The sequence below is a fragment of the Centrocercus urophasianus genome, unplaced genomic scaffold (genome assembly GCF_019232065.1).
Source record: "Centrocercus urophasianus isolate 14NV4802_14NV808 unplaced genomic scaffold, USGS_Curo_1.0 seq_1205, whole genome shotgun sequence".
Lineage (NCBI taxonomy): Eukaryota > Metazoa > Chordata > Aves > Galliformes > Phasianidae > Centrocercus > Centrocercus urophasianus.
Window position 1 is genome coordinate 1 of NW_024884371.1, and position 25,223 is coordinate 25,223.

Genomic DNA, 25,223 nt, shown 5'->3' on the forward strand with positions numbered 1-25,223 from the left:
CGGAGCCGCTTCCGGCCCCAAACCGCAGCCCCCACCGCTCACGTGACGCGCAGCCCGAGCTCCGCGCGTCGCCTAACGATGACGTCACGACGCCGCAGGGCCGTCGCCCGGGCTCGCCCTCATTCGGCATGGCGGGCCGGGCACCGCCGGACGAAACGCGCATGCGCACGGCCCGCCCTGGAGTCGAGTGACGGCCGCGGCGACCAATCGGCTCTGCGGAGACGGGGGGCGGGCACGCGCGGGCAGCCAATAACGGGGGCAGACGTCACGCAGCTCCCGGCCCCGCTCCCTGCGATGCCGTGCAGTGTGCCACCCTAACCAATAGCCCTGCGCTACGTCTCGTCCTTGAGCACCACATCCAGAGGGTTGTTGAATACATGCAGGGATGGTGGCTCAACCACCTCCCTGGGCAGCCCATTCCAGACCCTGACAGGACCCCCCTCACCGTCCCAGGACCCCCATATCCCACCTGGGGCTCTGCTGCTTAACCCGGCCTCCTCAGTGAGCCGTGCCGCAGTGCTGCACCCTGAGCCCTTCTGCAGCGCTGCAGGACGGGACACACGCAGATCCCAGGGCAGTGTCACCGCCCGGCCCAGGAACACCACCCTGCGCTGCCTGTGAAAGTCTTGCCTTGGCTCCTGGCACATCTTCCATCTCCAGAGCACACGAGCAGTGTCCCTCAGGCTGCGGCTCCGGGTTGACCCCGCAGCGTCCAAACGAGGCACCCTGCAGCAACCCACATCTCAGGATGGGCTGCAGCTGCGCCCCAGTGCCTTCATTACAGAGAGCAGAATGAAGGAGTGCAGCGGGGCATCTTTGCTCCTGACATTTCCCCCGTCTGCATGTTGGCTGTGCCATGGGAGCGGCATTTGTCACAGAGCTGTGAGTGCAGGTGTGTGTGCATGCAGGGTGTGCAGAGATCATAGAATCACAGAACGGCCTGGGTTGAAAAGGAGCACAGTGCTCATCCAGTCCCAACCCCCTGCTGTGTGCAGGTCGCCAACCAGCAGCCAGGCTGCCCAGAGCCACATCCAGCCTGGCCTTGAATGCCTGCAGGGATGGGGCATCCACAGCCCCCTTGGGCAGCCTGTTCCAGTGCCTCACCACCCTCTGGGGGAAAACCTCTTCCTAATATCCAACCTAAACCTCCCCTGTCTCAGTTTAAAGCCTCTTGTCCCATCACCACCCACCCTCACACACAGCCGTTCCCCTCCTATTTATACGCTCCCTTCAAGCACTGGAAGGCCATAATGAGGTCTCCCCAGGGCCTTGTCTTCTCCAAGCTAAACAAGCCCAGTTCCCTCAAGCTTTCCTCACAGCAGAGCTGCTCCAGCCCTCCGATCATCTTAGAGGTGGTGTTAACATCAGTGTGCATTGCATGTGGGTGTGAGCAGGGTGTTTCCACGTGAATGTTAGTTTTGCACGTGTGTGCACACGGCTGTGTGCAGGGCTGGAGCTGCGCTCGTGTCTTCATGCACGTTGGTGTGCAAAGGGGTGGGTTTGCACACGGGTATGTGTGCGTGAACACGGGTGTGTGCATCAAGGTCTCTGCACAAGGCTGTGTGGTTTTGCACACGTTTGCATGCACGTGGATGGAGCGTGCACACAGGGCTGTGCAAGGATGTGCTTGCATGTGCATGTGGATGCTCAGGTGTGTGTGCAGGGAAGTCCTTGCACGTGGGCATGCGGTTCTGCACAGGGCTGTGCACACAGATCTGCGTGCAAGGGAGGAGCAGAGGTTCCTGGGAACAGGAGATTCCTGGGAGAGGCAGAACTCACACGAGAGTGCTGGAGAGCACAGGGCCGGGAAGCACAGCTCCGCAGCACTGCGCTGTGCACAGCAGCCCACAGGATGGCACCGACGGAACCAGGACACGGCGTCACACCAGGCGCTGCAAAGGAAAAGCTCCATCCCAGCCCACACAGGGGCAGGCAGGCAGGCGCTGTGGAGGGCTGCACGACAGAGGGGCGCCTTCTGAGTGCCACGACCTGCAGCGCTGTCTGTGAGCAGAGCAGTGCCGGGATGGCAGCTTGGTGGTCCTAACCTGCAGAGACACTGCTCTGGACCAGCAGCCTGTCATTTTTTGAGCAAATGCCATCCTTTTGGGGAACTTTGCTCATTGTACACTCATCATAAAGCAAAAAACAGTCAGCACTGCCCTGGGAAACTCAGCAATCTCTGTGGCAGCGTTCTCTAAGTCAGCACGCTGGTGGCCAGGCCTTGTTACTCGCAGCTCTCTGCACGTGCTCTGCAGGCGGTCGGTTTGTGGGCAGTGCAAAGGACTGCTGCCTCCGCTGCACCAACAGACGGGAGCATTCGCTGATGGAGCTGTGGGAGTTCTGACCAAGAGCGAGGAGGTGGTGCAGCAGGCACTGAGTGCTGCTGGACAAAGCGGGCCGTGTGCCTCTTGTCAGTCTCTAATTGCGGCTGTTTTTTATTGACTGCACCCAAAGTTGGAGTGCCGAGTTGGGCGGCACTCGCAGCGCTGCCCTGTAACGCCGCACACTGCAGCGCTGCCTTCTGTCGCTCCTCCTCTCAGTCGTGCAGCTGCAGCTTCTGCATCATCTCCACAAGGCTGTTCATGGCGGAGGACTGGAAAGAAACAGAGCGAGTGTAGAAACAGGACAGCACTTCCCTCGGGAAATCTTTCATGTCTGACAGACGGAGGCCCAGAGAGCAACGAGAGCCATGTCTGCACTCACCAGGACTCACCTCTGCACATGCAGCAGCTGCTCTCAGAGAAGCCTTCTTCAGTTCTGCTCTCCTCTCCTTTCGTCGCTGTCTTCTTGCTATAAAGCGAGAAAAAAGATGAATTTGTTTTGTCAGCAGCAAAACTGCAGCAACCAATGGCAGAAAAAAGACAAAGGAAATTGGACTAGGAAGCCCCCCAGTGAATGACATTTCCAGTGGGACGTGCAGAAGACCACCATGCAGGTAAAGAGACGGGCTTGCACATTCCGGCACCTCGCTGCCTTTGGACTCGGCAGCCTTCAACCCCTTTCCCCTCTTCAGAGAATGAAAAAGCAAAGCAAACCCCAAGCAGACTCCGCGTGCTTGCAGAGGGCAGCAGCTCAGCACAGCGGTAGCACAGCCCTGCTCACCTCTGCGCCTGGAGCTCCGCGCTGCGGCAGGCCCAGGCCGTGCTGCTGGAGCCAGCACGCTGTCTCCGCTCTCAGCCCTCGCTCTCTTGTTGGCAGGCAGCTGCACTGCTGCTGGTGTCCCTTCCTCCAAGGCCTTGCGTTTGCATCCAGCCTGGGCCTTGGAGACGGAGCGGGGGCATGTGGCAGGGGAAGCTCTTCCCCCTGTGCTGGGACCTGCTCTTCTAGGAAGCCCTCCAGCCTGGAGAGGAGCTTGAGCTGCTGCCTGTTGACAAGCTCTCTCCGAATGCACCTGCTGCACCACTTTCACATAGATATCGCCATTGGGCTCAGCACCGATCTCTGTTAAGGAAGGAGAAGCAGCAAGAGTTAACAAGAGCCCAACGCTACTTTCAGTCTGCAGAATGGGCTGCAATGCTGGGACATCTCATCTGGAGCGCCCCAAACCCCGATGCCTGTTGTGTGCTGTACCTCTCTTGGGTGCCCTGTCACACTCGCTGCTCCTCCCCTGCCTTTCCGCATGGCTGCGCTTCAGAGGAAGGCTGCTGGCATCAGCTTCTGACAGAAAACAAGAAATACATGAAGAGCATCTCCTTTGAGGAAGAACTCAGCACAGTCAGACACAAACTTCTGGTCCTCAAGCGCAGCTTCTTCAATTGGCTTTTCCACTGCTTCGGCACTGTGCCACTTCTGCCATCAGCACAGAACTGCAGTGCCTTTCTTCTCTCCTCCATCACGCACAGCCCTGCTTAGAGGCAGTACCCACACCACAGCTCACAAGAGCTTCTTACCTGCGGAGGCTTTACGTTTCCCCCCAGGCCCAGCACCATCCCACAGACGCGCAGGCTCCGTCCCTGTAACAACAGATGGAGCGTGATTTCACAGACAGGAGCAGCACTGTCCCGTTAGCCCACGTCCACCCCCGAAAACCGAAAGACAAACCAAAACAGAAACTGATGGTTAAACTGCAGTGTGCTTACACAAAGCATTACTGCTCTCATTCCTGCTCAGATGGCAGCAGAGCAACCCCGGTCTGCCTGACAGCTCTGCATTCTGCAGAGCAAAGGTGCACCAGCAAACAAAATGCTGTCAGGGGTAAAAGCTGAGGAAGGTATTTTTTGGCCCTAGAAGGAATTCACTCAGTTCCCAGCACCATCATGTACACACAGACATCTCTCTGACTGCTGCCATCCACTACCACTGTTGGCATCTTTAACGCTTCCACCATGGTTCCTTGACATCCCTGCAGCACTGCACCTGCTCAGCAGTAAGACTTAAAATGCATTCTTTCATCCGTCATGGCAGAGGACTGCAGAAACTCACTTTTGCGTGGCAGTGAGGACGGCCCGTCCCCATCGCGTCCCTCTGCACGCTGCCAGGCGCTGCCGGATCTCTGGCAGCCTGCTGGCTGCTGCTCCCAAACGCGGGGAACCGCGCCGTGCTGCTTCTGAGGAGGGAAAGGAAGAAACGTTGGAGGGAACGGGCAGCCAAGGTTTGCAGAGAGGTTCCAGGCTGTGCCGGAGATGGGATAGCAGAGTGCTGGGACGTTATTTATCGCTAAGGGAAAATAGGGCCTGAGCCGTGTCCACGCCATCAGCCCACGCTGTCAGCAGGGAGCACAGAACCCAACTGGTTACTGAGGTCACAAAGGACATGCAGGGCTCCCCCTGCTCGGCCCCTTCCCTTAAAAATGAGAAAAAGGAAGAAGAGCCAAGCAAAAGAAACCCAGCCGTACCTTTCTTGTCACACACTCCATGTCTCCTCGCTGAGACATGACTGCTGTCTCAGAGGAAGCTGAAGAGAGAGCTTACTCTCTCTGCAGGAACTTCCCTCGCTCCTGGAAAGACCTGGCTCCACTCTTCCTGACACTGCCTCGATCTCTGAAACTCCGTTTGGACAGGAGCCCTGCAGAAATTATCAAGCGAAACATCATGAGGAAGAAGCATTTTCCCAGCTTCTGCCATGCGATTTGGTCCCTTGAGGAGGACAATGTCTGGAAATCAGCTGGCTGCAAGAGCTGCCTAGTGCCAGCTCCAGCTCGTGTCTGACTGCCACGGCTGGTGCCAGCAGGTGCTCTTCTCCATCTCCTCAGTAGCTCTGCACCCAGCCATCCGTGGGGCACGAGGCACAAGTTGCACTGTGCAGCCTGCACTCTCCTTCCTTTTTAATGTCTGACATGAAGGCAGGGGCCCAGCAGTGGATTTCCAAGGGAGTAATGACATTTCGTTGTCCTCATCGAATTGTGGGAGGGAATCTCAACCAGAACCCATCTCCCCTGGACACAGCCGTGCTGAGGGGCACCGCTGGAGCTGGGAACTCCTGCCCAGCCCCGCTTTCTGCTGAGACACCTCCCGGCACCCACCCAGCACCAACCCAGCTCACCTGCTCACTGCTCACCCTGAGCCGTGCCCAGCTCACGCACACGCCGCAGCGCTGCTTCCAGTGGGCTCTCACAGCTGATCTCTCTCAAGAAGGGCTCACAGCTCAGTCTGCGTGCAGCACGCTTGCCACAGCCCCAGCTCTGCTCCCAGCTGTGCCACAAATGCTCCCAGACCGGGAACCACTGTGACCTCAGTGACGGCCCGCATGGCTTCTGTGCCTTCATCATAAGGGAAGGAGACGGACGCCTCCCAGATCCAAATGGCAGGAAACCAACACCAGGTCACCCAGTGGGGCTCTGTGACATGAGATAACGGAGGAGTGGGGATGACTCTTGTGCATGCAGCCCAATAAAAACCAGTTAAGACCAATATGGCCTCGTCGTGGTCAACGGAGCCCCAGGGGAACCAGTAGAAGCAATAGTGCACATCTGTGTGCCCAGGGCCGGTGCTGGCCTCTGCCTGTGGCTTTGGGCCCCGGGGCCGGTGCTGGTCTGTCTGGCTGGGGCTTCAGGCCCTGTGTCCAGGGCCAGCATCTCTGGCTGTGGCTGTGGCTTTAGGCCCCGGGGCCGCTGTCAGCATCCCTGGCTGTGCCTTCAGGCCCTGGGCTCTCTGTCTGTGGCTTCAGGCCCCGCAGCTGGTGCCGGCCTCTCTGTGGCTTTAGGCCCCAGGACCCTTCCAGCCTCTCAGGCTGTGGCTGTGTCTTTCCACCTGTGCTGGCCTCATGGCTGAGGCTGTGCCTTCAGGCCCTGGGGCTGGTGCTGGTCTCTCTGGCTGTTTTTAGGCCCAGGGCTGGTGCTGACCTCTCAAGCTGTGGCTTTAGGCACTAAAGCTTGTGCCAGCCTATAACAGCACGCACTTTAAAATAGTTCATGTAAGTAAATGAAAGCAGGAGAATGCTGAGCTCTTCTGGGTCTTTCTAGAATTGGGACAGAGACGGGAGAGCTCAGCCATGTGCACTTGGTTGTATGCAGCAATCTCTACCACATTTGCAAACGTCGATAAATCCTTGTTATCCTGCTTTACAGGAGTAGGGTGTGACAAGAAGCCAATGACTACCAGTTTACAGGAGGTAATGAATTTAAAGTTTCCCTTTTTCTTCCCTTGGCACTTAGCTTACAGAGTTCTCCTGTGCCAGGTGCTGGTGTCATACCTCTAAGCCACAATATTGATGGGCTCAGCTGCCACCAACTGGTAGCTACTGAGCCACCTTGTGTGTGAAAACGAGGAAAAAACGCCATTCTGAACCCACAGCACCTCAAAGCCCCTTCAAGAGCTCCCAGTACTGCCCTGAGCCCTCCAGTTTTCCCCGCTGCCCCTTCAAAGCCTCAGGAGTGCCAGCAGCACCTCGTGCCTTAGGATGCCCGGTGGATTTCACAAGGATGCTCCCATCTCCTGCATTGTGATCAGTGGCAAAAGTATCCAACGGCGCTGACCGGAGCTGGGGGCTCAGCGGTGACATACAGGGAAACCTGCTGTGCTGCAGCGTGAGCCTCCGGTCCCGCTGCTGGGCACCGCCGGGCGCAGCCCGGCTCCGTCCTCTGCGCAGCTCCCTGCACGGACCGATGGCCGCGCCCGGGATCGCCCCGAGCCTCCTCTTCTGCAGGCTGAGCCGCCCCAGCTCTCCTGGAATCCCACCCCAGCCATTTCCCACGCGGTGCCGAGGAGGGGAGGGGACGCGGGGGGAGCGACGGGGCCGGCGCTCGCAGTGCTACGACACGGCCGTTTGCGCCGCCCAGTCCTTACCCGGCGGTGGGCACGGGGACGGGGCGGGTTATTGGAGCTGCAGAAACGACCGCGGGCAGAAGCGCCGAGAAACGAACGGGAAACGTTTAATCGACGAACACCCAGAGCGACAGACAAACGACCGCGTTCCCAACCGGCTCCCGTGCAAACGACAACTCCGGAGGACGGCTCGGTGCCGGCGGGGACGGACGGGCCCCCGCGCCGCCTTCCTCCGACGGCCCGAGGCATGGGACGGGCGGCGGCGGGGACGCGGAGCGGCGGAGCGCCGCTTTCCCCGCACGGAACCCCGCGACTCCGCCGGCGCGCCGGCAACATCGCGGCGGCCCTGCGGCCGCGGCCGCCATTAGCGGAGAGCCCGCGCTCGGTCCCGCCTCCGCCGCGCTGCCATTGGTCGGCCCGCGGAACGGGGCGGGCGCTGCGCGCGGGGTCCTTTCCGCCCGCGGTCGCGCCGTCATTGCGTCATCACCGCGCGTCCCGCAGGGCCCCGGCCCGGCTGCCCGTGGCGATGCCTGCGGTTGTTGCGTTGCGGGAACTCAGCGCAGCTTGCAGAGAGCGGTCCGGCAGCACGGGAAGATGGCGGCCGTGCGGTGCGAGTGCCTCAGCGGTGTCTGCAGCCCACGATGAGCCGAGCGGGGCCGGGAAGAGGAAGCCGTGGGAGGCCCGGGGAGGGACGCGCAACGGCAGCGTCAGCGGCGGGCTCGGCTGCTGCCTCCTCCGCTCCTGACGCCGCGCGCTGGCGCACTTTGAGAAGCGCCCAAAAGCCGGAGCCCGCTGTCACATCTGTGGGGTTCCACGGAACGCGCAGACGTGGGGTGAGTTGAGGTTGGATATCAGGACCAACTACTGTACGGAAAGGGTTGGTGAGCACTGCAGTGGGCTGCCCAGGGAGGGGGTTGAGCCACCATCCCCGATGTGTTTAAAAATCGTCCGGGTGCGGTGCTCAGGGCGCCGTGATTTAGCGGAGGGAGCCTGGAAGGAGCGGTCCTTGAGAGCAGCCCTGCGGAGAAGGACCTGGGGGTCCTGAGGGATGAAAAGCTGGACATGAGGCAGCAGTGCTCCTGCAGCGGGGAAAGCAAGTGGGATCCTGGGCTCCATCAGCAGAGCGGTGGCAGCAGGGACAGGGAGGTGATCGTCCCCCTCTGCTCCACTCTTGTGAGGCCCCATCTGCAGCACTGCGCCCAGGTCTGCAGCCCCCAGTACCAGAAAGACAGGGAGCTGTTGGAGAGGGTCCAGAGGAGAGCCACGAAGATGATCCGGGGACTGGAGCACCTCCCCTGTGAGGACAGGCTGGGGGAGCTGGGCTTGTTCAGCGTGGGGAGAAGAAGGCTGCGGGGTGACCTCACTGCAGCCTTTCAGTACCTACAGGGAGCCTACAAACAGGAGGGGAATCAACTCTTTGAAAGGGTAGATAACTGCAGGACAAGGGGAATGGTTTGAAGTTGAGGGAGGGGAGCCTGAGGTTGGATGTCAGAGGGAAGTTCTTTACAGAGAGAGTGGTGAGGTGCAGGAACAGCTGCCCAGAGAGGCTGCGGATGCCCCGTCCATCCCTGGAGGTGTTCAAGGCCAGGCTGGATGGGGCCCTGGGCGGCCTGGTGTGGTGTTGAATGTGGAGGTTGGTGGCCCTGCATGTGGCAGGGGGTTGGAGATTTGTGATCCTTGAGGTCCCTTCCAGCCCTGGCTATTCTGAGATTCTGTGAGGCTTGTTAGAGTTAGGGCAGTATGGTCAGGCTGCGGTTGAACTCGGTGCTCTTGAAAGTCCTTTCCAACATGAGTGATTCTGTGATTCTGCGGGACGCTGTGTGCTGGATTGCTGTTCGTTGCAGAGCAGCAGCACAGGGCAGGACTGGGGACTGGGAAGATGGGGGTGGTGAGGGCAGTGTGCGGCCGTGGGCTCCTCCGGCGGTCCCAGGAAACATCTCCACGTGTCTGCGGCTGCGTGGAGGTGTGCGCGTCTCCTGCTGTACCAGAGATGGAGGGGATGGCGCTGACTGAGGGCAGGGACTGGAGCAGCACAAAGGCGCCGTGAGGCGGCCGCAGTCAGTCCGGCCGCAGCACAGACAGATGGCGCTGCGTTGGGTTTTCTTTCTGCCGGCTCTTTTGCACTCACAGCACTTCTGCCTCCCTCCTCTGTTGTACTGACCTTGCTTTTGTGCTGCGATTTGCTTGTTTAATAGCCCTGCTTCCTGCTTATCGCCGTGCTGTACAGTCACAATCACTTCACCAGCAGCTGTTTGCTGGAAAACTAATGCTCTCGCTGGTTTTTATTGCAGCTGCCAGCTGCTGGTGGACCTGAATGAGAAGAGATTGACCCAAAACTCGAATGATGGTGAGTGTGCTTGTTTGCTGTGCCATGCTGTGCCAGGCATTTGCTGCAATCAGGTCAGCGTAGGGAGTGTAGGAAGAGCACTGTCTGTCTTGTTATGAGTGGTAAATGTGTAATTTCTTTCTGTCTCTTCCTATAGAGGACAGTGCACGTTTGCTTTTCCTATAGAGGACAATGCACGTCTGCTTTTCCTGCTTGAGAAAATCCAACTGAGTGCCAGCTCACAGAGGAAGTATTTTTCCAGATAAACTCTCTGGGCATGCTGTTCTCTCCTGGTTCAACCCACAAGGTTCCACCCATGCAGAGGTTATTCCTGTGCCCGTCTTCCAAAGCCCAGGCTCCATGAAGGTGAGCACTGTTTTGCTGATGATCTTCGCTGGAACACAGCTGCCCTAAAAATTGTTGGAAAGTGGAAACAGAGCTGCCCTTCATGTCCTGAAATGCAGCTGCTCTGGAGGTGTGGGTCCTGGCAGCTTTGTGTGCATAGCTGTAGTCCTGGGGCTGTTGAGAGCTGGCTGTGTAGGGGCCTGGAGGTGGCACAAGAGCAGAGGGCACTTCTGATTCTTGTGCAAGCAGCCTGACCAGCTTCCATTTGTTTCTTGCAGGCACAGATGAAGATGCCATCACTGACGGCTTGACCAAACTCAATGCTTCCCAACGTCAGCGAGTTCTGATCACCTACAAGAGCACTCCTGCAGGTAGGTGCTCTGCAGAGATGTGTGAACGTGGTTGGGTCACTGGGTGAAAAGCGAAAAATGACCCAGCCTCCATAAGAGAAAGGTCAGCAGAGACTTTACCTGGCCAAGGTTGTTTTGTTCCTGTTCAGTTCAGTGCAGTTGTTGATGCAAGGAGGGTTGGAGCCTGAAGAGAAGTGGTGAGCAGCTCAGTTCCTTCTGTCCTCGAAGGCCGCGCCTTCTGCCAGCTCCTTTCTCCTCTCTTGGCCTTCTAGGGTTTGATCGATGACTGGAAGTGACTTGAAGCTGAGTGGGAATTCTGAGAGGGTGATGATTGGGATGATGACCGCCAGCACCGTGTGTGACGTGCAGAACTAAGGAGGGCTGTGAAGGTTTGGAAGTCTTCCTTTCGAATGGCTCAAGTTCTGGCCAAGGACTTGCTGCTTTGTTATGTACGTCTTCTCATTTATTAACTCTTAAAGAAACCTGGCTGCACGTCACAAGCAGGTGCTGGTATCTGAAATCTTGCTTGGCGATTCCCTAGGGAGCAGGAACAGGTGAAGGCTGCCTGATTGAAATTCTGGCTTCTCACACCAGTGAAGAGATTGGTCACATTGATGAGAACTGCGAGCTTCGTAAGCAGAGCAAAAGGGCAGGCCTTGTCCTGCTGCCTGCCATCAGTGTGTGTGTGTGCAGGCAGGCGTGATAGGAAGGAGTCTGGGGAGCTTTCAGGTGTGACAAACTGGCCAACCTGGGTGTTGCTGTTTGTGCAGAGAGAAGCTAGACTGGAATTTCAGCAGCAGCTGAACTGGTGTAACTGAAATGGGGAGGAGCATTCTGTCTGTCAGCGGGACGTGTGGCTCTCTTGCCAGTTTCTTGCTGTCTGTGCTTCTTAATTGGAGGCTGCAGCACTGATGATGATGGCTGGAGCGCTGCAGTGATGCCGAGAGATGCAGCCAGGTGATGGCTGGCAAATGTTGTGGGCAGCACCCAGGTGGTGGCCCTGCTCCTTACGGATGCTGTGTGTGTTCCTGCTGGAAGCTGGCTGCTCCCTTGAGGATGGCGTCGTATCTGACACATCTGCCGTGTTCCCAAGGGTCCTCGTGTCCCTCATGGCGCTGAGCCACGCTGAGGGAGAAGGGGCTGAATGTTCAGAGCTGTGGGCACAGCTCTGCACTCAGTGGTGAGGAGCTCCAGGCTGGCTTTTTCTCACCCTGTGCGTCCCATGGCTGCTCCTCAAGCCCAGCTTCTGCAGGGAGGGGGCTCTGACTCTGGCTGTGCGTGAGTGCTGTGGGCTCTTCTTTAAACATGCCAGTAAAGTGGGTTGCTGCTCGTTTCAGAAGGAGCCCAAAGCACACTTGAGCTGTGTTTCGCTGTGTTTGTGAGCTGTGTTCCCTTTGAAGGACTCCATTATCCATCTCCAGCACCCGTTCCTGAATGGGGAGTTCTCAGGAGTTGCTTCCAGTAGATGCTCTGGTGAACCGAGTCTTCTCTCCTTGTGTCCTTGCAGAGGTGAGGGAATGCATGTGGATGATGGCCTTGCTCAGCAGATGCTCAGGTGTGTAGTAATGTGCTTCCCAATCTATTCTTGTGTGTGTGATGCATGGTGAAGAGAAGCCAGCCTGTGAAATGGGAATAATGGCTCTAGTCTCGTTTGCAAGCCTCTAATGAGAGTCTGTAGACTGGCTGGCTGCTTGGCAGGGGCAGTGACATTTTGGCTGTGGGTTGCCGTGCCTGGTTGGTGCTTGCTGGAAAATATCCATGGTCTGGACAAGCACGGGCCAGCAGTGCTCTAGCTGCAGGAATTAAAGATCTCCTGTATGCCCAGCCTTCTCCATCAGCCTTACTTTGTCATCCACAATGTCTGTCAGTGCCTGTATGAAGCGGGGGAGAAGAAATGGGGAACAGAGGAGGTGCAGCTGATGTCCATCCTCTGTACACGGAACAGGGATCACCTGCTGAGAGGCAGCACCCCTGCACAGTGTGCTGGGTTTTCCTTCCCTTCCTTGTTTGTGCGTGGTGCCCTTGCAGGAGCTCCATGGCTGTTCAGTGGATGTGAACTCCTCTGAGGCAGCAGGTGTCCTGGAGAGAGCCCCAGTGCATCCATTCCATTCGGGCTGTTTCATTCCCTCCTGAGACTGAAAGGGGCTTCAGAAACCTCAGTACAACCGGCTGCAGCTCCAGCATGGAAAGCAGAGATCATGAAGTGATCTCCACGTCCTTGTGGAGCTCCAGCTTGTCAGCTTGCTTTCTGAGCGTGGAGCACGACCAGCCGTGCTGTGCTCTGTGTGTGTGTGTTGCCTGTGGGGCTGGAGGTGGGGAAGCTGCCCCAGTGACTGCACAAGGGACTTTGGCTGCACCGTGCCTGCTTGCAGGTCAGCCTTATCGTCTTGCTCTGTTTGCCTTGACTGGTGGGAGCGTAAGCCACCAGGTTTGTGTGTGGAGCCTTTGCTCTCAGCCCATTGCTGTCACTGGAATGGTAGCTATTAAAGAAGGACTGTCCGTAAAGCGCGTCTCATCAGCGCTGCCTGATGCCTCCTACCGAGCTGCCTTGTCCTGGGGTCGCGTGCCAAAGGTGCCAGCACCTCCTTCTGGGACTCCTGGATCACACTGCCCTTAGAACCCTGCTCGTGGTGCCTTTGTGATGTGCAATTCTCTACCAACCTCTGACCTTTCTCCTAAGCCCCACGCTCCTGCCTGCTAAGCTGTGCGTTCTTAGCACTACAGAACGTGGCTCTTGTTGGCTTTTGCAGGTGTTTGTAAGTGGTGGTGATGTTGGAAATGCCCAATGATTTTCCAGGACGGTGTCTTTGATAAAGCAGGTTTTATTTGCAATGGCAGTGTTGGGCCTCCTGCAAGCAGGAGCGCGCACAGAAAGCAGTGCTGCACCTTTTATGCCCTGCTGCCCGACGCTGATCCCTTTCTGCCCTGGCTCCTCACTGCTGAGTGCTGCAGGTTCGCACTCTGTTGCGACACTTCACTGATCCCACAAATAGCAAGTGCACACAGATCCTTGCCATGCAGACACAAACATCTCCGCTGGTTAATGGCCTTCTGACCATTGCTTTCTTAACAAACATCTGGTTGTCACTTTCGGATGCCTGCTTTACAGCATAAACGTAAACCTGACCTCTTCATTGTTTAATTACCCCCTTGGCATTTGCGCCCTTTACACTGGGTCACCGTTCTGGTCATCTGTCTGTCCTTGCATCGAGATAAGCTTGGAGGGAGGATAGAGGGGAGCATCCTGGATCTGCCTACGGCATCCTGAGATTGCCACAGAGTGGGACAGCTGTGCTTTGTGTAAAAGCCCTGGCTCCTTGAAAGCTTGTTAAACGCATTTCATGTTTGCTGGCTCACCAGTCTTACAGCACGTTTTCTAGTTCAGAATACTGTACCTACATTGTTTAAAACATTTAAGGTCTATTGCAACTGTGTGAGGAAGAATGTGTCGCACAGCGCAGTAACTGTGTGTCTAAAGTGTGTTCCTGATATGCAGATGATATCTCTCCTTGTCACATCAGCTACTCCTACAGACAAGTTACGGAATGCAAACACGTCGTGTTCTATTTCTTTAGGTCAGTTGTCCATCTCAACATCCAGCGCAGGAACAACATTTCATTCCCGCAGTGCATAATGCTGTGAAGGCATCGCAGGCCGCCCGCTCGTCTCCGCCGTGCTCAGGGGCTTTGCTGAGCTGCCGGCCCAGTGCTGCAGCCCCACAGCGCAGCCTCATGTCTGGTGACGGACTGCAGCTGGAAAACCCTGGCAGCGGAGGATGCTCCTGCCCCACAGAAGGACTCGCAGCTCCAGCACCCTCAGTGCTGGAAGGAGGCTGCAGTGCCTCCACGCGATGGATGCGGTCCACCCGACAGCTCATGTGGCTCACTGTGCGAGGCCAGCAGGAAGAAAGGTGGGCACGGGTAAGGCTGCATCAGAAGTGAGTGCAGAGCTGTGGGGCCGGTGGTCCAGGGTGCGGGGGCCCAGGTGGTGCTGCGGGACAGGCGTGACAGGAGGGCACTGGTGGTGCTGCCCATCCTCGGCTGCAGGACTGGTGCTGGTGGCAGGGGCTCGGGTTCTGTGCCTGCAGCACTGATTTGCAGGTCGGTGTCTGCGTGGGAGGGATGGCACCCATCTCTAAGGGAGGCGAGGATGTTTTCGTCAGGAGGATGGCAGCTTCACAAGGGAGGCTTTGAATGAAGAGTGGGGAGGGCTGCTGAGCAACAGGATGGGGTGATGCGAGGGAGAGGGAGCAGAACATCGGCACCTGCAGGGTGGCAAGGAAATGCCTGGAGGCACCACGATGGGGAGATCCGCCAGAGCTCCAGAGGAGGTTCTGGTGGGTAATGGGGGGAGGCTGCTGGGAGAGAGGAACGGATGGACAGAGGGATCGACAGAGGAGAGAAGTGTTGGAGGGAGGGAGGGAGGGATGGACAAAGGGATGGAAGGGCCGTGGGATGGATGGAACGCTTGTTGGATGAGAGGATGGATGCAAATACAAGTGGATGGAGGGATGGCCAGGAAAACAGGATTCCTGCCGCAGAGAGCAGTGTGCCTCCATGGGCACCTGTGGGGGTGGCCCTGAGGGTATGGAACCCACCTGCCATTGCCTGGAGCCCATCGGTTCGTTGTAACAGCAGTACACTGACAGAGTGCCTGCTGCAATCCTTGAAACCACGGTGTGCTCGTGGATTTTGGCAGCCAACTGACAACGTGGTTTCAACATTGCTGAATATGCATTTGTTCTCCAGCAAAACAGTTCAGCATCTGCAGAGTGCTGCCAGTAACTGCAGTGGAACAGGGAGGAATTGTGAGAACACATTTCTGCCTAGAATGCTTTCCAATTTAGTAACTAATGCATTTTATTTTTACTCTTGTAGGATTATCATGAGCTCTAAATATGCAGCTAAAAGAGTCTGAAAACCAGGAGTCCAAACCCTTGTCTGTGGAAGGCCCACCTTGTTACCCAGCTCCCGAGCAAAGAAAAAGAAGAATCAAGTCTTCAGTCAGCACACACACTCCAGTCAGTCAGCTCCGCAATAAAAGCTACCTTTTCCATGCACCTCCACTTACGTGTGGCAGAAAAGTGTTCTGGGCATTCAGCACATTGGATTCACATTCAATTAGCAATCCAAACTCCAAACAGTTATTTATGATTTCTTCTCTCCTTCTGCACTCTCGTTTCCTCAAAGGGCGCTGCTTTACCCTGACTGCGCTGGCTCCTGCTTTTACCTTCACTGCTATTGGGGCTGCATTTTTGGCTCTGCCAGGCATCCCTGGTAGCCACACTCCTAAGTGCACGTGGTGTAAGATTTCTGTAACTTCTGGGGGACAACCTTGTTTTTCCCAGGTTGTGTTAAAGCCAGAGGAGGGGGAGATGGTGGGGAGGGAATGGGGTGAGGGGTGGGCGATGGGGAGCTGGAAGGGATGGACTAGGGGGTGTGGGGGAGGAGAGCAGAATGGAGGACGTGGAAAGAGATGGATGGAGAACAGAGGGGAGAGGACGGGTGGAGAAGAGGATGGGTGGAAAACGTGGAAGGAGAGATGGACAGAAGCGAAGGGATGGAGAACAAGGGACCAAAGCACCAAACCCCTCTCACCTTTGGGCCCAGCTTCTCCTTCCATGCAGCTCCTGTGGCAGGCAGGGCCTCAGCTCTTCCCACATTCCTCCATTCCTGCAAGGTTGCTTTTTTTCATTCCTGCTTTGCTGTGCTATGGGTAGCTTTCCTACTTGCTTTCTTGTATATGTTACCATCCATTGCTTTTCACTTTTTATTCTCTTTTTGTTTCATTATTTTCCCTTCAACCCTCCCCACCCCCTCTCTCCTCTCCTCACCCCTACCTCCCATTTTTTCCTCCCCTCCCTCCCCTACTCTTTCCTCACCTTATGGGAAACTTTCCCAAATAGCTGCAGGCTTCTCCAAGTGCAGATTTGCCTGCCAGGTCTTAATAGACTAAGATGCAACTTTGTAGGAACAAAGTCAATACAAAACAAAAGAACAGAAGAACAGAAGAAACCCAAACACATTACCACAAATGCCTTTGTTCACATCTACCCATTTCAATCACTGGATGTAAAGGAAACCGAGGAGCTATTCCACTGAGCTGAGGCTTGGCTCTTGGTGAGAGGTGTTTTCTGAATGGCAATTTTTCATTTCGCTTCTGCTTTTCAACTTTCCTACATGTGCACATGTAGCACTGGGAACAGGAGCTGTCAGGCACACAGAATTGTGTGCCGTGGAACACCAGTGTGAGGTTGGCATTTCCACTGAGCCATCAGATGCACACTGCAGGATTGTTCTGGGACCTGCAGCAATGATTCTGCACATCTCCTGAGAAAACTGATAGCACTGCACAGCATCCAGGGCAAGGAGAACTTTCTAAACGGAAAAACAGGTCAAAGAAACGGCAAAGGAATGGAGAACAGGAAGGATTAAAATTTGCAGTAGCAGCTCGAGAGCTGTCTGATAGACTGCAAGAAAAAAAATAGAAGCATTGTTCTTCTGTCCATCAAATAAGTACAAAAACGACGAAGCTAAATGTAACACAAATTACATTAACTGGCAGCTGTTAATAAGGAGACATTCACATCTGAAATGCTCCACAGAATTCCCAGAGATCACACCTTGCCACAGATGCCCCAGGTACCCTGAAAGGCAGTAAGGTCTGTGAGCTGCATTTCTGAGCTCTGTTGCAGAACTCAGCGAAGCTGAGATGACAGACAGCAGGACTTCAAATGCTGACGTACCGAACTGACACCAGGATTTCCTGCCTCTCTTTAATCACGAGCAGTTTTGAGCACAGCATTACTGCATCGCAACGTTTCAGTTCACTTCTAGAGCCTTCTGCCAGACGTGGGTTTCAGAGAGGGTTTGTAATGAGTGCAGCACCTGGCAAATGGGCACTGTGCCTGACGGCCGTGGAATCCAACATGCAGGAGTTTGCCATGAGACACGAGTTCCTGGATCACACAGCAGAATTCAGGGGCACTGAAAAGAGACGTGGTGTTGGTTTTTTCGGTAGGTCTCTGTGTGTAAAACCTTCCTTCACTATCTAACAACCAACAGCCCTTTATTCACAGTTAAGGTGTGTAGCTCCTAGAAGTTAGCACGTTCCCCTACCACCTCAGCACAGAGCTGTGGCTTTGTGCCTGCTCACCATGACATGCCGCCCTGCTGCTGCCAGTCAGCTTAAGGCCTCTGTTCAGAGACTGAACCCAGCGTGCCGGCTCTGCTTTGCTTCGCAGAGCAGTTCTGAAAGGCAACCAGGAACGTGAGCAGAGCTTACGTTGGAAGCAGAAAAGCAGCAACGGAGCGTCCGGTTCGCAGGCAAACCCAATGCACGCCTGGATTCCCTTTCTGCAAAAATGGGAGCTGAAAGTAGAAACTGAAATTATTCCCAGTATTTATTTCCTTTTCCATGAAAATTGGAGCCAGGCAATTTGACAGATTCCTGCTGCAGGTGCAGGCTCACCAACGCTGAGCACAGGGGAAGAATCCCCTCCCATCGCACCTGGCAATATTTTGCCTAACGCAGCCAGGAAGCCACCAGCCTTCTTAGTGGCACCGCTGGCTCCCGTTCCGCTCGGCGTCCACCAGGATCCCCAGGCTCTGTCCTGCAGAACTGCTCTCCAGCCGAGTGCCACCAGCACACAGCGGTGCCTGGGATCGTTTCTCCCCAGGTGCAGGACTCTGCACTGCTTAAGGAACTTCGTGAGACTCCAGTGATGAAGTTACTGCTGGACGGATCCTGTTTTAGCAGGGGGGTCGGACCAGGCGATCTCCAGAGGTTCTTTCCAGCCTCTACACTTCTACGATTCCGTCATTCTGTGTCGGCCACCTCACAACCTGCTGAGAGCACTGCATGGCTGCACGGCCCTCTGCGAGTCAGTCGCTGCCCCCAGCGTTGTGTCAGCTGCATCTCTGAGGGCTCACCCTGCCCCGCTACCAGATCCTTGGTGAAGGCATCAGAACCCCTCAGGAACTCCTGTCATTCCTGGCCTCCAACAAGACTCGCATCCCTGAAATCCTCTGAAATACCCTTTTCTTTTTAAACATTCCCTGTCTGTACTTTCTTAGAGGTTTACGATTTTGCTTCCTTCATAAACCTATTAAATCTGCTTCCCATTGCTCAGGGGGTGTCTCAGCAGAATGAGATGGTTTAGCTGTGATTTAGCAGCTGAACATGAGCTCAACAGCTGGGAACGTAACTGCTCTGCTACCTGCTGCTGCTGCAACACGGAACAGTTACCAGGCTGCAGAAACTGAGTGTTTTACAATCACAATTGGTTCCAGGCTGTCATTTTCAGCAGACTGACATCTGTTACCACGCAAACAGAGAACAGTAGTGGGGAAGTCAGATCCCTCATTTGCTCTCAACAGCCCTGGGCAAGAGAGATGGTGACAGTGCAGATCCAACAGCACGCAGTGCTTTCTAGTTGGCTCCTTGTGTGAATTCACTCTCTGCAACAGCTGCCACCAAGCAAAATAAGACAACAAACCATTTTCCCCAGAGGTTCCCAGACTCTTCAGGTTATTACCAACCCCGATGGCATAAAATCAAGAATAATAATAAAAAAAACCCTCTTCACTTATGGCATCCTTAGGAAGAATCAGCAATACATTTAATTACTCACACAGTCATTAAACAGAGCTAAGCTGCCTGCTGCCCTTTTAGCCCCAGTTTGCTTTAACAAACTTTAGCCTGTACAATAACACAGGCAATCATCAGCACAAAGATCTTCAGGTAAGAGCAGAAGAAGGAAAGAGACGAAAGTCCCACGAAACAACAAACAGAAAGCCTAGGTAAGAGGACAGTGCTACAGCACTACAGCTCACAGCAGCTTCTTACCCACAGAGGCTTTCCCTTCCCCCCTTCCACAATACGATTCAATCACATCCCAGGCTCCTCCGCTAAACGAGCTGCCATCAATCCACGTCACATACACCAGTGGCCAATACAAGGCTTGTGCTGTCAGCTCACGGCCACCAACGATCCCTCCAGCACGGCATTTCTGCTGCCAGACCAACTGATTTCTCAGCTGCAATGCAGCTTACTGAAGGTATTGCTGGTCTCATTGCTGCTGAGAGTGGCAAATGAACCCAAGTCTGCCTGACAGCTCCGCATCGCTCACAGCAAAGCTGCACGAGCAAACAGAAAGCTTGCAGCTGCAGGCACTGAGCAACGTGCTTCACTCCTGACCTGCACAAGCAGGGGTAGAAGGAGCTCCACGCCGTTTGGCCTCGCCAAGGAATTCACACAGCTCTCGGTACCACCACTCACACACACACAGATCACTAACCAACAACTGCCACTGACTGAGGCTCAAAGCCAGAGGCACTCAGGGGCCTCCTCAGACCCAGCCCACAAAGTCTGAAGCACAACCCTTAACCCAAACAGCAAGAGGTTACAAAGGCAACAGCACACACAGCTTCTAGTTACCCCGAAAGGCAAAGAACTCAGTCTGGCTTGGGAGCCAGATAAGACAGAAGAGATGCTGGATGTCCTTTGGCATCAAGTGAAACATCGTGAGACGCCCTGATGCCCTCTCACAATTCTTTCTCCCTCCACCGGCACGAGAGCTGGCGTAAAAAGATGCAATGACGCCGCCACAGGCATCGCGGAGATGTTTAAAGGATAGGCCCGTGGTAAGGCTTTATTGACAGTTCTGCCCCTCTACATTTCACTCTAGATCTCCTTGTTTGGCCTGGAGAAGGGAAGGCTGCGCGGTGACCTCATTGCAGCCTTCCGTACATAAAGGGAGCCTACAAACAGGAGGGGAGTCGACTCTTTGATGGTGTGGCTGACGTCAGGCCAAGGGGACGTGGTGTTGAGTTGAAGATGGGATGTCAGGTTGGATTGTTCTTTACAGAGAGAGTGGTGAGACGCTGGAACCGGATGCCCAAAGAGGTTGTGGGTGCCCCATCCCTGGAGGTGATCAAGGCCAGGTTGGATGGGGCCCTGGGCAGCCTGGTTTCATATGAGATGTGATGCAGATGGGACTCAAGCATCTGTTTTGCAGCCTCCAGTTGATCTCTGTCTGTCCTGGGCACCCCATGCCTGCATCAGCATGGCTAGGGTGAGCCCTTCCTGCGGGGTGGGCTTTGGTCTTCGGAGGCTAACACTGGGGAGACCCCGCTTCTTCCTTTATGGGCAGCAGCAATCTGGATGTGTTGGGGGCAGACTGCCCAGGCAGGCTGGACTCACCACGAGATGTTGGTGCTGCCATCTGCTCAGGTTCTTGCTGCACAGCCCTGTTCTTCTTAGCCCTCAGCCTGAGAAGTTGTACCGAGTCACGTGCCAGAAGTGGGAGCCTGGAAGGTCTGCCTGGAGGCTCCATGGACAGGCTGGACTCAGCTCTGGAGGAAGATCTTACGAAAGCTGTTGTCTGCCCCAAGCTGACCTGACGGGTGAGGCCTCGGCTGTCTGCAATTTGGGCACCACACCGTCCCGATGGACTTTTTCTGCCCCCTGTCCTTCATCAGGGAAGCTCACGTGTTTTGCCCCCGGTGCTCAGCCCAGCTCTTCTTGGCTTGGAGTTCCTGCCTCCCCCTGCAGCTGGCAGGTCACTGGCTGCTTTGGGGCTTCAGGCACCATCCGAATCGCTGGCAGCAGTCTGCAAGGACAGAGCGGGAGGGGTCCGCAGGAGGGGCTGATGGCTTCAGGGCTGCACACTGCAAGCCTGAGCCGGGAGCCTTGGCTGCAACGCAGCCCTGCCCACAGACTGCTCACCGGCTGCCCCGTGGCTCCTGAGATGAGCAGAGGGGCAGCCCTGTGAGCTGGGGGGCTCCTGGTGTCCCCATCCCAGCACTATTGGGCGGCCACAAACAGGGACCCTTTGGGATTAGGGAATGGGCTTTGGTTGGGTCACCCCGTGCACATCCCAGCCCGGAGCCTCACCTGGATGTAGAGCTCTCCTTCAGCAGCAAGCTCCTTATCCTTCTGAAGTGTCCTCCATCAACACTTGAACTGCTCAAGTGTTTAATTAACGTTTGACGGCCAGCAAATCTCACTGCAATGGGGAAGGCAGAGGAGATTCACTGTCAGCCCTTTGGCTTGCTCACCAGGGGTGCTCAGGCCCCTTCCCACAACAGCCCAGAGGGCCACTCTGCTCCCCCCACTGCTCCCATCTGAGCCGCCCTCGAACCCTCCCTGACGGCATCCCTGGCCCCGCTCCTCCTCTCTGCAGCTCAGCTCTGTTCTGGGACTGCATTCGTGGCGTTGGCTTTGGGAAAGAGGAGCTGGGTGGTGATGATGAGGTGGCAGAGTGACTTTTGGGGACTGCATCCTTCCATCAGGGGAGGGCAGGGCCTAAGATCCTCCTGCCACAGCCAGGGATGGGGGCACGTCACACCCAGCGCCTTATCTTTGGAGAGGCCAACAATTCCTCATGGGAAGGGGCCGTGCTGAGCTGGCATGAAACTTTGACACCAGTCAGAGCCCTCGGCTGATGGTCAGCAGGGGATTTCCCAGCTCAAGTTGGCTGCCCGTGCCCTGGAAAGGAGCTGGAAGCTGCTTTACCTTTCTTGCCCTAGTCAAGAGGTGGCAAAGCGTCTTCTTTCTTTGGTGTCTCCTGACCAGAGAGGCTTCCCGAGGACTTGTGGTTTATTCCAGGCGGTGGTTTGGGTACAAACTCCATTTGAAACCTGCATGAGAGGAGAAGACAGCGAGCGGTGTGACGCACCGCGCCAGCACTCCTTGCTGCTCTCTGACTGTCTGCTCCCAGGCACGTCTTCATGCTGCATTAAGCACACTACTTTCCAAAGGCTTTAGCAGGGTCAGTCGGTTTAGGTGAAAGGGAAATAGTTTCAAACGGCAGGAGATTTAGATTGGATATTAGGAAGAAGTTTTTGACAGAAGGGTGGCGAGGCACTGGAGCATCTTGCCCAGAGAGCTGGTGGGTGCCTGGACGGGCATTCGAGGTCGGGCTGGACCAGGCTCAGAGCAACCTCCTCTGGGGGTAGGTGTCCCTGCTCCCTGCGGGGGAGTCGGACGAGGTGCTCTTTCAAGGCTCCTTCCACCTCAAATCATTCTGTGGTTCCATGACAGACAGGCAGGACAGTCACGGACACAAGGAACAAGCGCTGTGGAACGAGAGCTGAGCAACTGCACCAGGCAGCAGCCACAGCCACCAACATACTCACATGGGAAAGACGACGAGGCAGCCAGAGAGCGCCAGGGAGGCCACCGGTGCCACTCGGTGTCCAGACCACCACGTCCAGCAGCCAGGGGGCCTGCAGGGGAGAAACGGGGAGGATGTGGGACGTCCTCGTCACGGCTGAGGTGCTGGGGACACGAGGAGCCCAAGGCAGGGAGAGCTGACAGCAGCTCCACACTCGCCAGGTTCTGATGGGCCGTGTGCGGGCACAGCGAGGGTCACGGCAGTGCCTGGGCCACGGAGAAACTGCAGCTCACCTTGAAAGCAGCTCTGCTGAATTTCTCTTTCCCTGACAGCTTCTCCAGGAAGTCGAAGTAGAATTTCATTTGGAAGGTCAGCCCATCAATGAGGAGCACGCCGATGTCCTTCAGGACACTGTCTTAAATGTCTTAAACGTCAAAATGTCTTAACTGGTTAATTGACTTCTAACACTTGCTTTCTTAACAAACATTTGGTCATAACTTTTCGGATGTCAGTTTTACAACATACACATAGACATAGCCTCCTAATTGTTTAATTACCCCCCTAACATTTGTGCCCGTTCACACTGATCATTCTGGTCACTCATCTGTCCCTGCATAGAGATAAGCTGGAAGGAGGACAGAGGGGAGCATCTTGGAGCCTGCCTATGGCATCCCAACGTTCCCACAGAGTGGGACAGCTCTGCTCTGTGTAAAGGCCCTGACTCCTTGAGAGTCTGTTCAATGTGTTTTGCTTCTGCCTGTCCAATGAGCAGCCTTACAACGTTTCCTAGGTCAGAATGCTATGCCCAGATTGTTTAGAACATTCAAAATCTATGGCAGCTTTGTGAGAAAGCGTTTGTCAGGTAATTCGGTGTTTCTAAACTATGTCACTAATATGTGCATGGCGTTCTCACTTTCCACGTCAGCTGTTTCTAAGGATATGTTACAGCTCACTTCTTTAGATCAATTGCCCTTTCCAGTGCTCAATGCAGATACAACACTTTCCACAAATTCCCCCCTCTTGTTTTTTATAGTGCTGATTTCTGCAATTCCTTTCTAAGGTACAATTCCAAAAACAACTTCTTTCTTCATTCTCCCTTTCTTCTAATATCCTGAGAGACGATAGTGAGGAAGACAATCCGAGTGTACAGTTCTTAAGGAACGAGTCTTGAGTTTCAAACTGCGCCACCTCATTTTTCCTTCCCAGATGTGGTAACCCAAACAACATTTCATATAGGGAAACCCCCACGTCCTTTCTCAGTGCTGTATGGATTCAGAGAAGTGCCAGAGGCAAACATTTAGTCCAAGGCACAGACCTGTTTAGCCAGAGCACTGAAGGCTGACCCACCTTTCAGTAATCCTTGTATCACAGGTTTAAGCCCAGTACGTCCCTCAAAAGGAACTGGATATTGCTTCTGTCTTATGGTCTCATATTCATCCTGCAGCTTTACTTTTAAAGGGGTTCTTTTCAACTCCCCGTTCCCTTCCTTTGCCCAGACCACAGGATCTGGATCTTTCTCATCTGCCTCAGTTAACACATTCATTGATACTGTAATTCCCTCCTGACAGGTGGTTATTTGCATTTCCAGTTTCATCACAAGATCTCTCCCCAATAAATCGGCACCTGCATCAGGTACATACAAGAACTGTCCTGTTATTGCCTTACTCTCTAACCTCAATTCAGTGTTTCCAAACAGTGGCACTGTCATCCCCTTTCCCAACAAGCCCCGCTTGTACCCTGCTCCTGGTGCTAGGATTGTACAGTTACTTTCTGGTGTCTGTACCCCCCATACGTTTTGTTATGTTCCCTTAGAACCAAATTCTATACAATACTGAAGACACAGCAGTGTGTCCATCTGGGTTCGCACCCATCTGTCCGCTTGCTCTCTTCCCTTCTAAATCATTCATTACATTCCTATCCTCTTTAGAATACCTTATAGGTTCTGACTCAGGTTCAGATGTTTCAAGTTTACCGTCTGGAATTAAAGCCAGTTCTCCAGTTTCTTTTCCTTCAGCTGCCTGCTTTGCCCCTGATCCACCATCAAATCCCAGTTTCCTGCAGTGTCTCTCTTCTGATGTCCTTTACAATGTACAACAGCCACGCTGCTCTTTGTAGATGCACATCACGCTGGATTTGTTTTCCTTGTGTGTAAGCAACCCTCGCTCTTTCCAGACGGTGCCATGAGTGGGTGCCACCCCAAAAGCACATTTAGCACCTGTCCATACATGTAGGGTCCTTGTCAAGGCAGCCATTTCAGCCTTCTGGTGGCAGTCCCCACAGGTAATGCTTTGTGTCATTTACCCTGTCAGCAGCAGTTACTGCATGTCCTGCCTTACGGTTTCCTTGTCTCACAAACCTGCTTCCACCGATGAACCCAGGACTCCTTGGCCTCGTCCAAGGGCTCCTCCTGTAGCTCTGACAGCTGGCACAGAGTCTCCATGCAGTCGCACACTGCTGGCTTGGAGGCAGCTCTGCCTTGGTGCTCTGGGTGTTCAGCAAGTTGCTTCCTTCTCTTTCATCTGTTGTGCTTTCTGGTGAGAAACTCGACAGCCATTAAATCAAGAAATTCAGCAAGCTCACATCCATTGCACACCGTCCTCCTTTGTTAGTGTGGCATCCACAGGCTGCAGTAAAGTTCCACCATGGGATGGAGGAACCCAAATCAGGCTCAGGCTCACGAGTTGACCACTTCTCAAAAATCATTGGGCTGCTCTCACAACCCTGGCTATCACTGTCCAGGTTAACTGAATTTTATTTATTTATTTTTTCATTCTCCCCATATTGGAGTTTTCTTATTCAAAGGCAAATAATATTAGACTTCCTTTGACGAAACCAGGCAGAAAAAGGTGTGCTTCAAATCCAGGACGGCAAACCTGTTCTTA

The 25,223-nt window shown here is 54.9% G+C and overlaps 1 protein-coding gene, 1 long non-coding RNA gene and 1 pseudogene across 7 annotated transcripts; 1 reads left to right on the forward strand and 2 right to left on the reverse strand.

Moving 5' to 3' along the window:
* Positions 1 to 2,536: 2,536 nt before the first annotated feature.
* LOC122156424 (zinc finger CCCH domain-containing protein 11A-like) lies at positions 2,537 to 5,473 on the reverse strand. Its single transcript, XM_042811136.1, has 7 exons — positions 4,835 to 5,473; positions 4,423 to 4,546; positions 3,891 to 3,953; positions 3,571 to 3,657; positions 3,103 to 3,441; positions 2,714 to 2,790; positions 2,537 to 2,593 (listed from the first exon to the last, which is right to left on the reverse strand). The coding sequence occupies exons 1-7, from the start codon at positions 4,871 to 4,873 to the stop codon at positions 2,537 to 2,539; spliced, it is 786 nt and encodes a 261-aa protein (XP_042667070.1). The 5' UTR covers positions 4,874 to 5,473.
* Positions 5,474 to 7,948: 2,475 nt separating this feature from the next.
* On the forward strand, positions 7,949 to 15,288 carry LOC122156425. Of its 6 annotated transcripts, none has more exons than XR_006167496.1 (7): positions 7,949 to 8,035; positions 9,494 to 9,549; positions 9,686 to 9,894; positions 10,152 to 10,855; positions 11,561 to 11,778; positions 13,799 to 14,143; positions 15,101 to 15,288. It is a non-coding gene; the product is annotated as an uncharacterized LOC122156425 (long non-coding RNA). The 6 variants fall into 6 exon arrangements; XR_006167493.1 differs by having other exon boundaries at positions 10,152 to 10,672; positions 10,765 to 11,778; XR_006167492.1 differs by having other exon boundaries at positions 10,152 to 10,244; positions 10,496 to 11,778.
* Positions 15,289 to 19,079: 3,791 nt separating this feature from the next.
* LOC122156423 lies at positions 19,080 to 24,781 on the reverse strand (annotated as a pseudogene).
* Between the last annotated feature and the right edge of the window lie 442 nt (positions 24,782 to 25,223).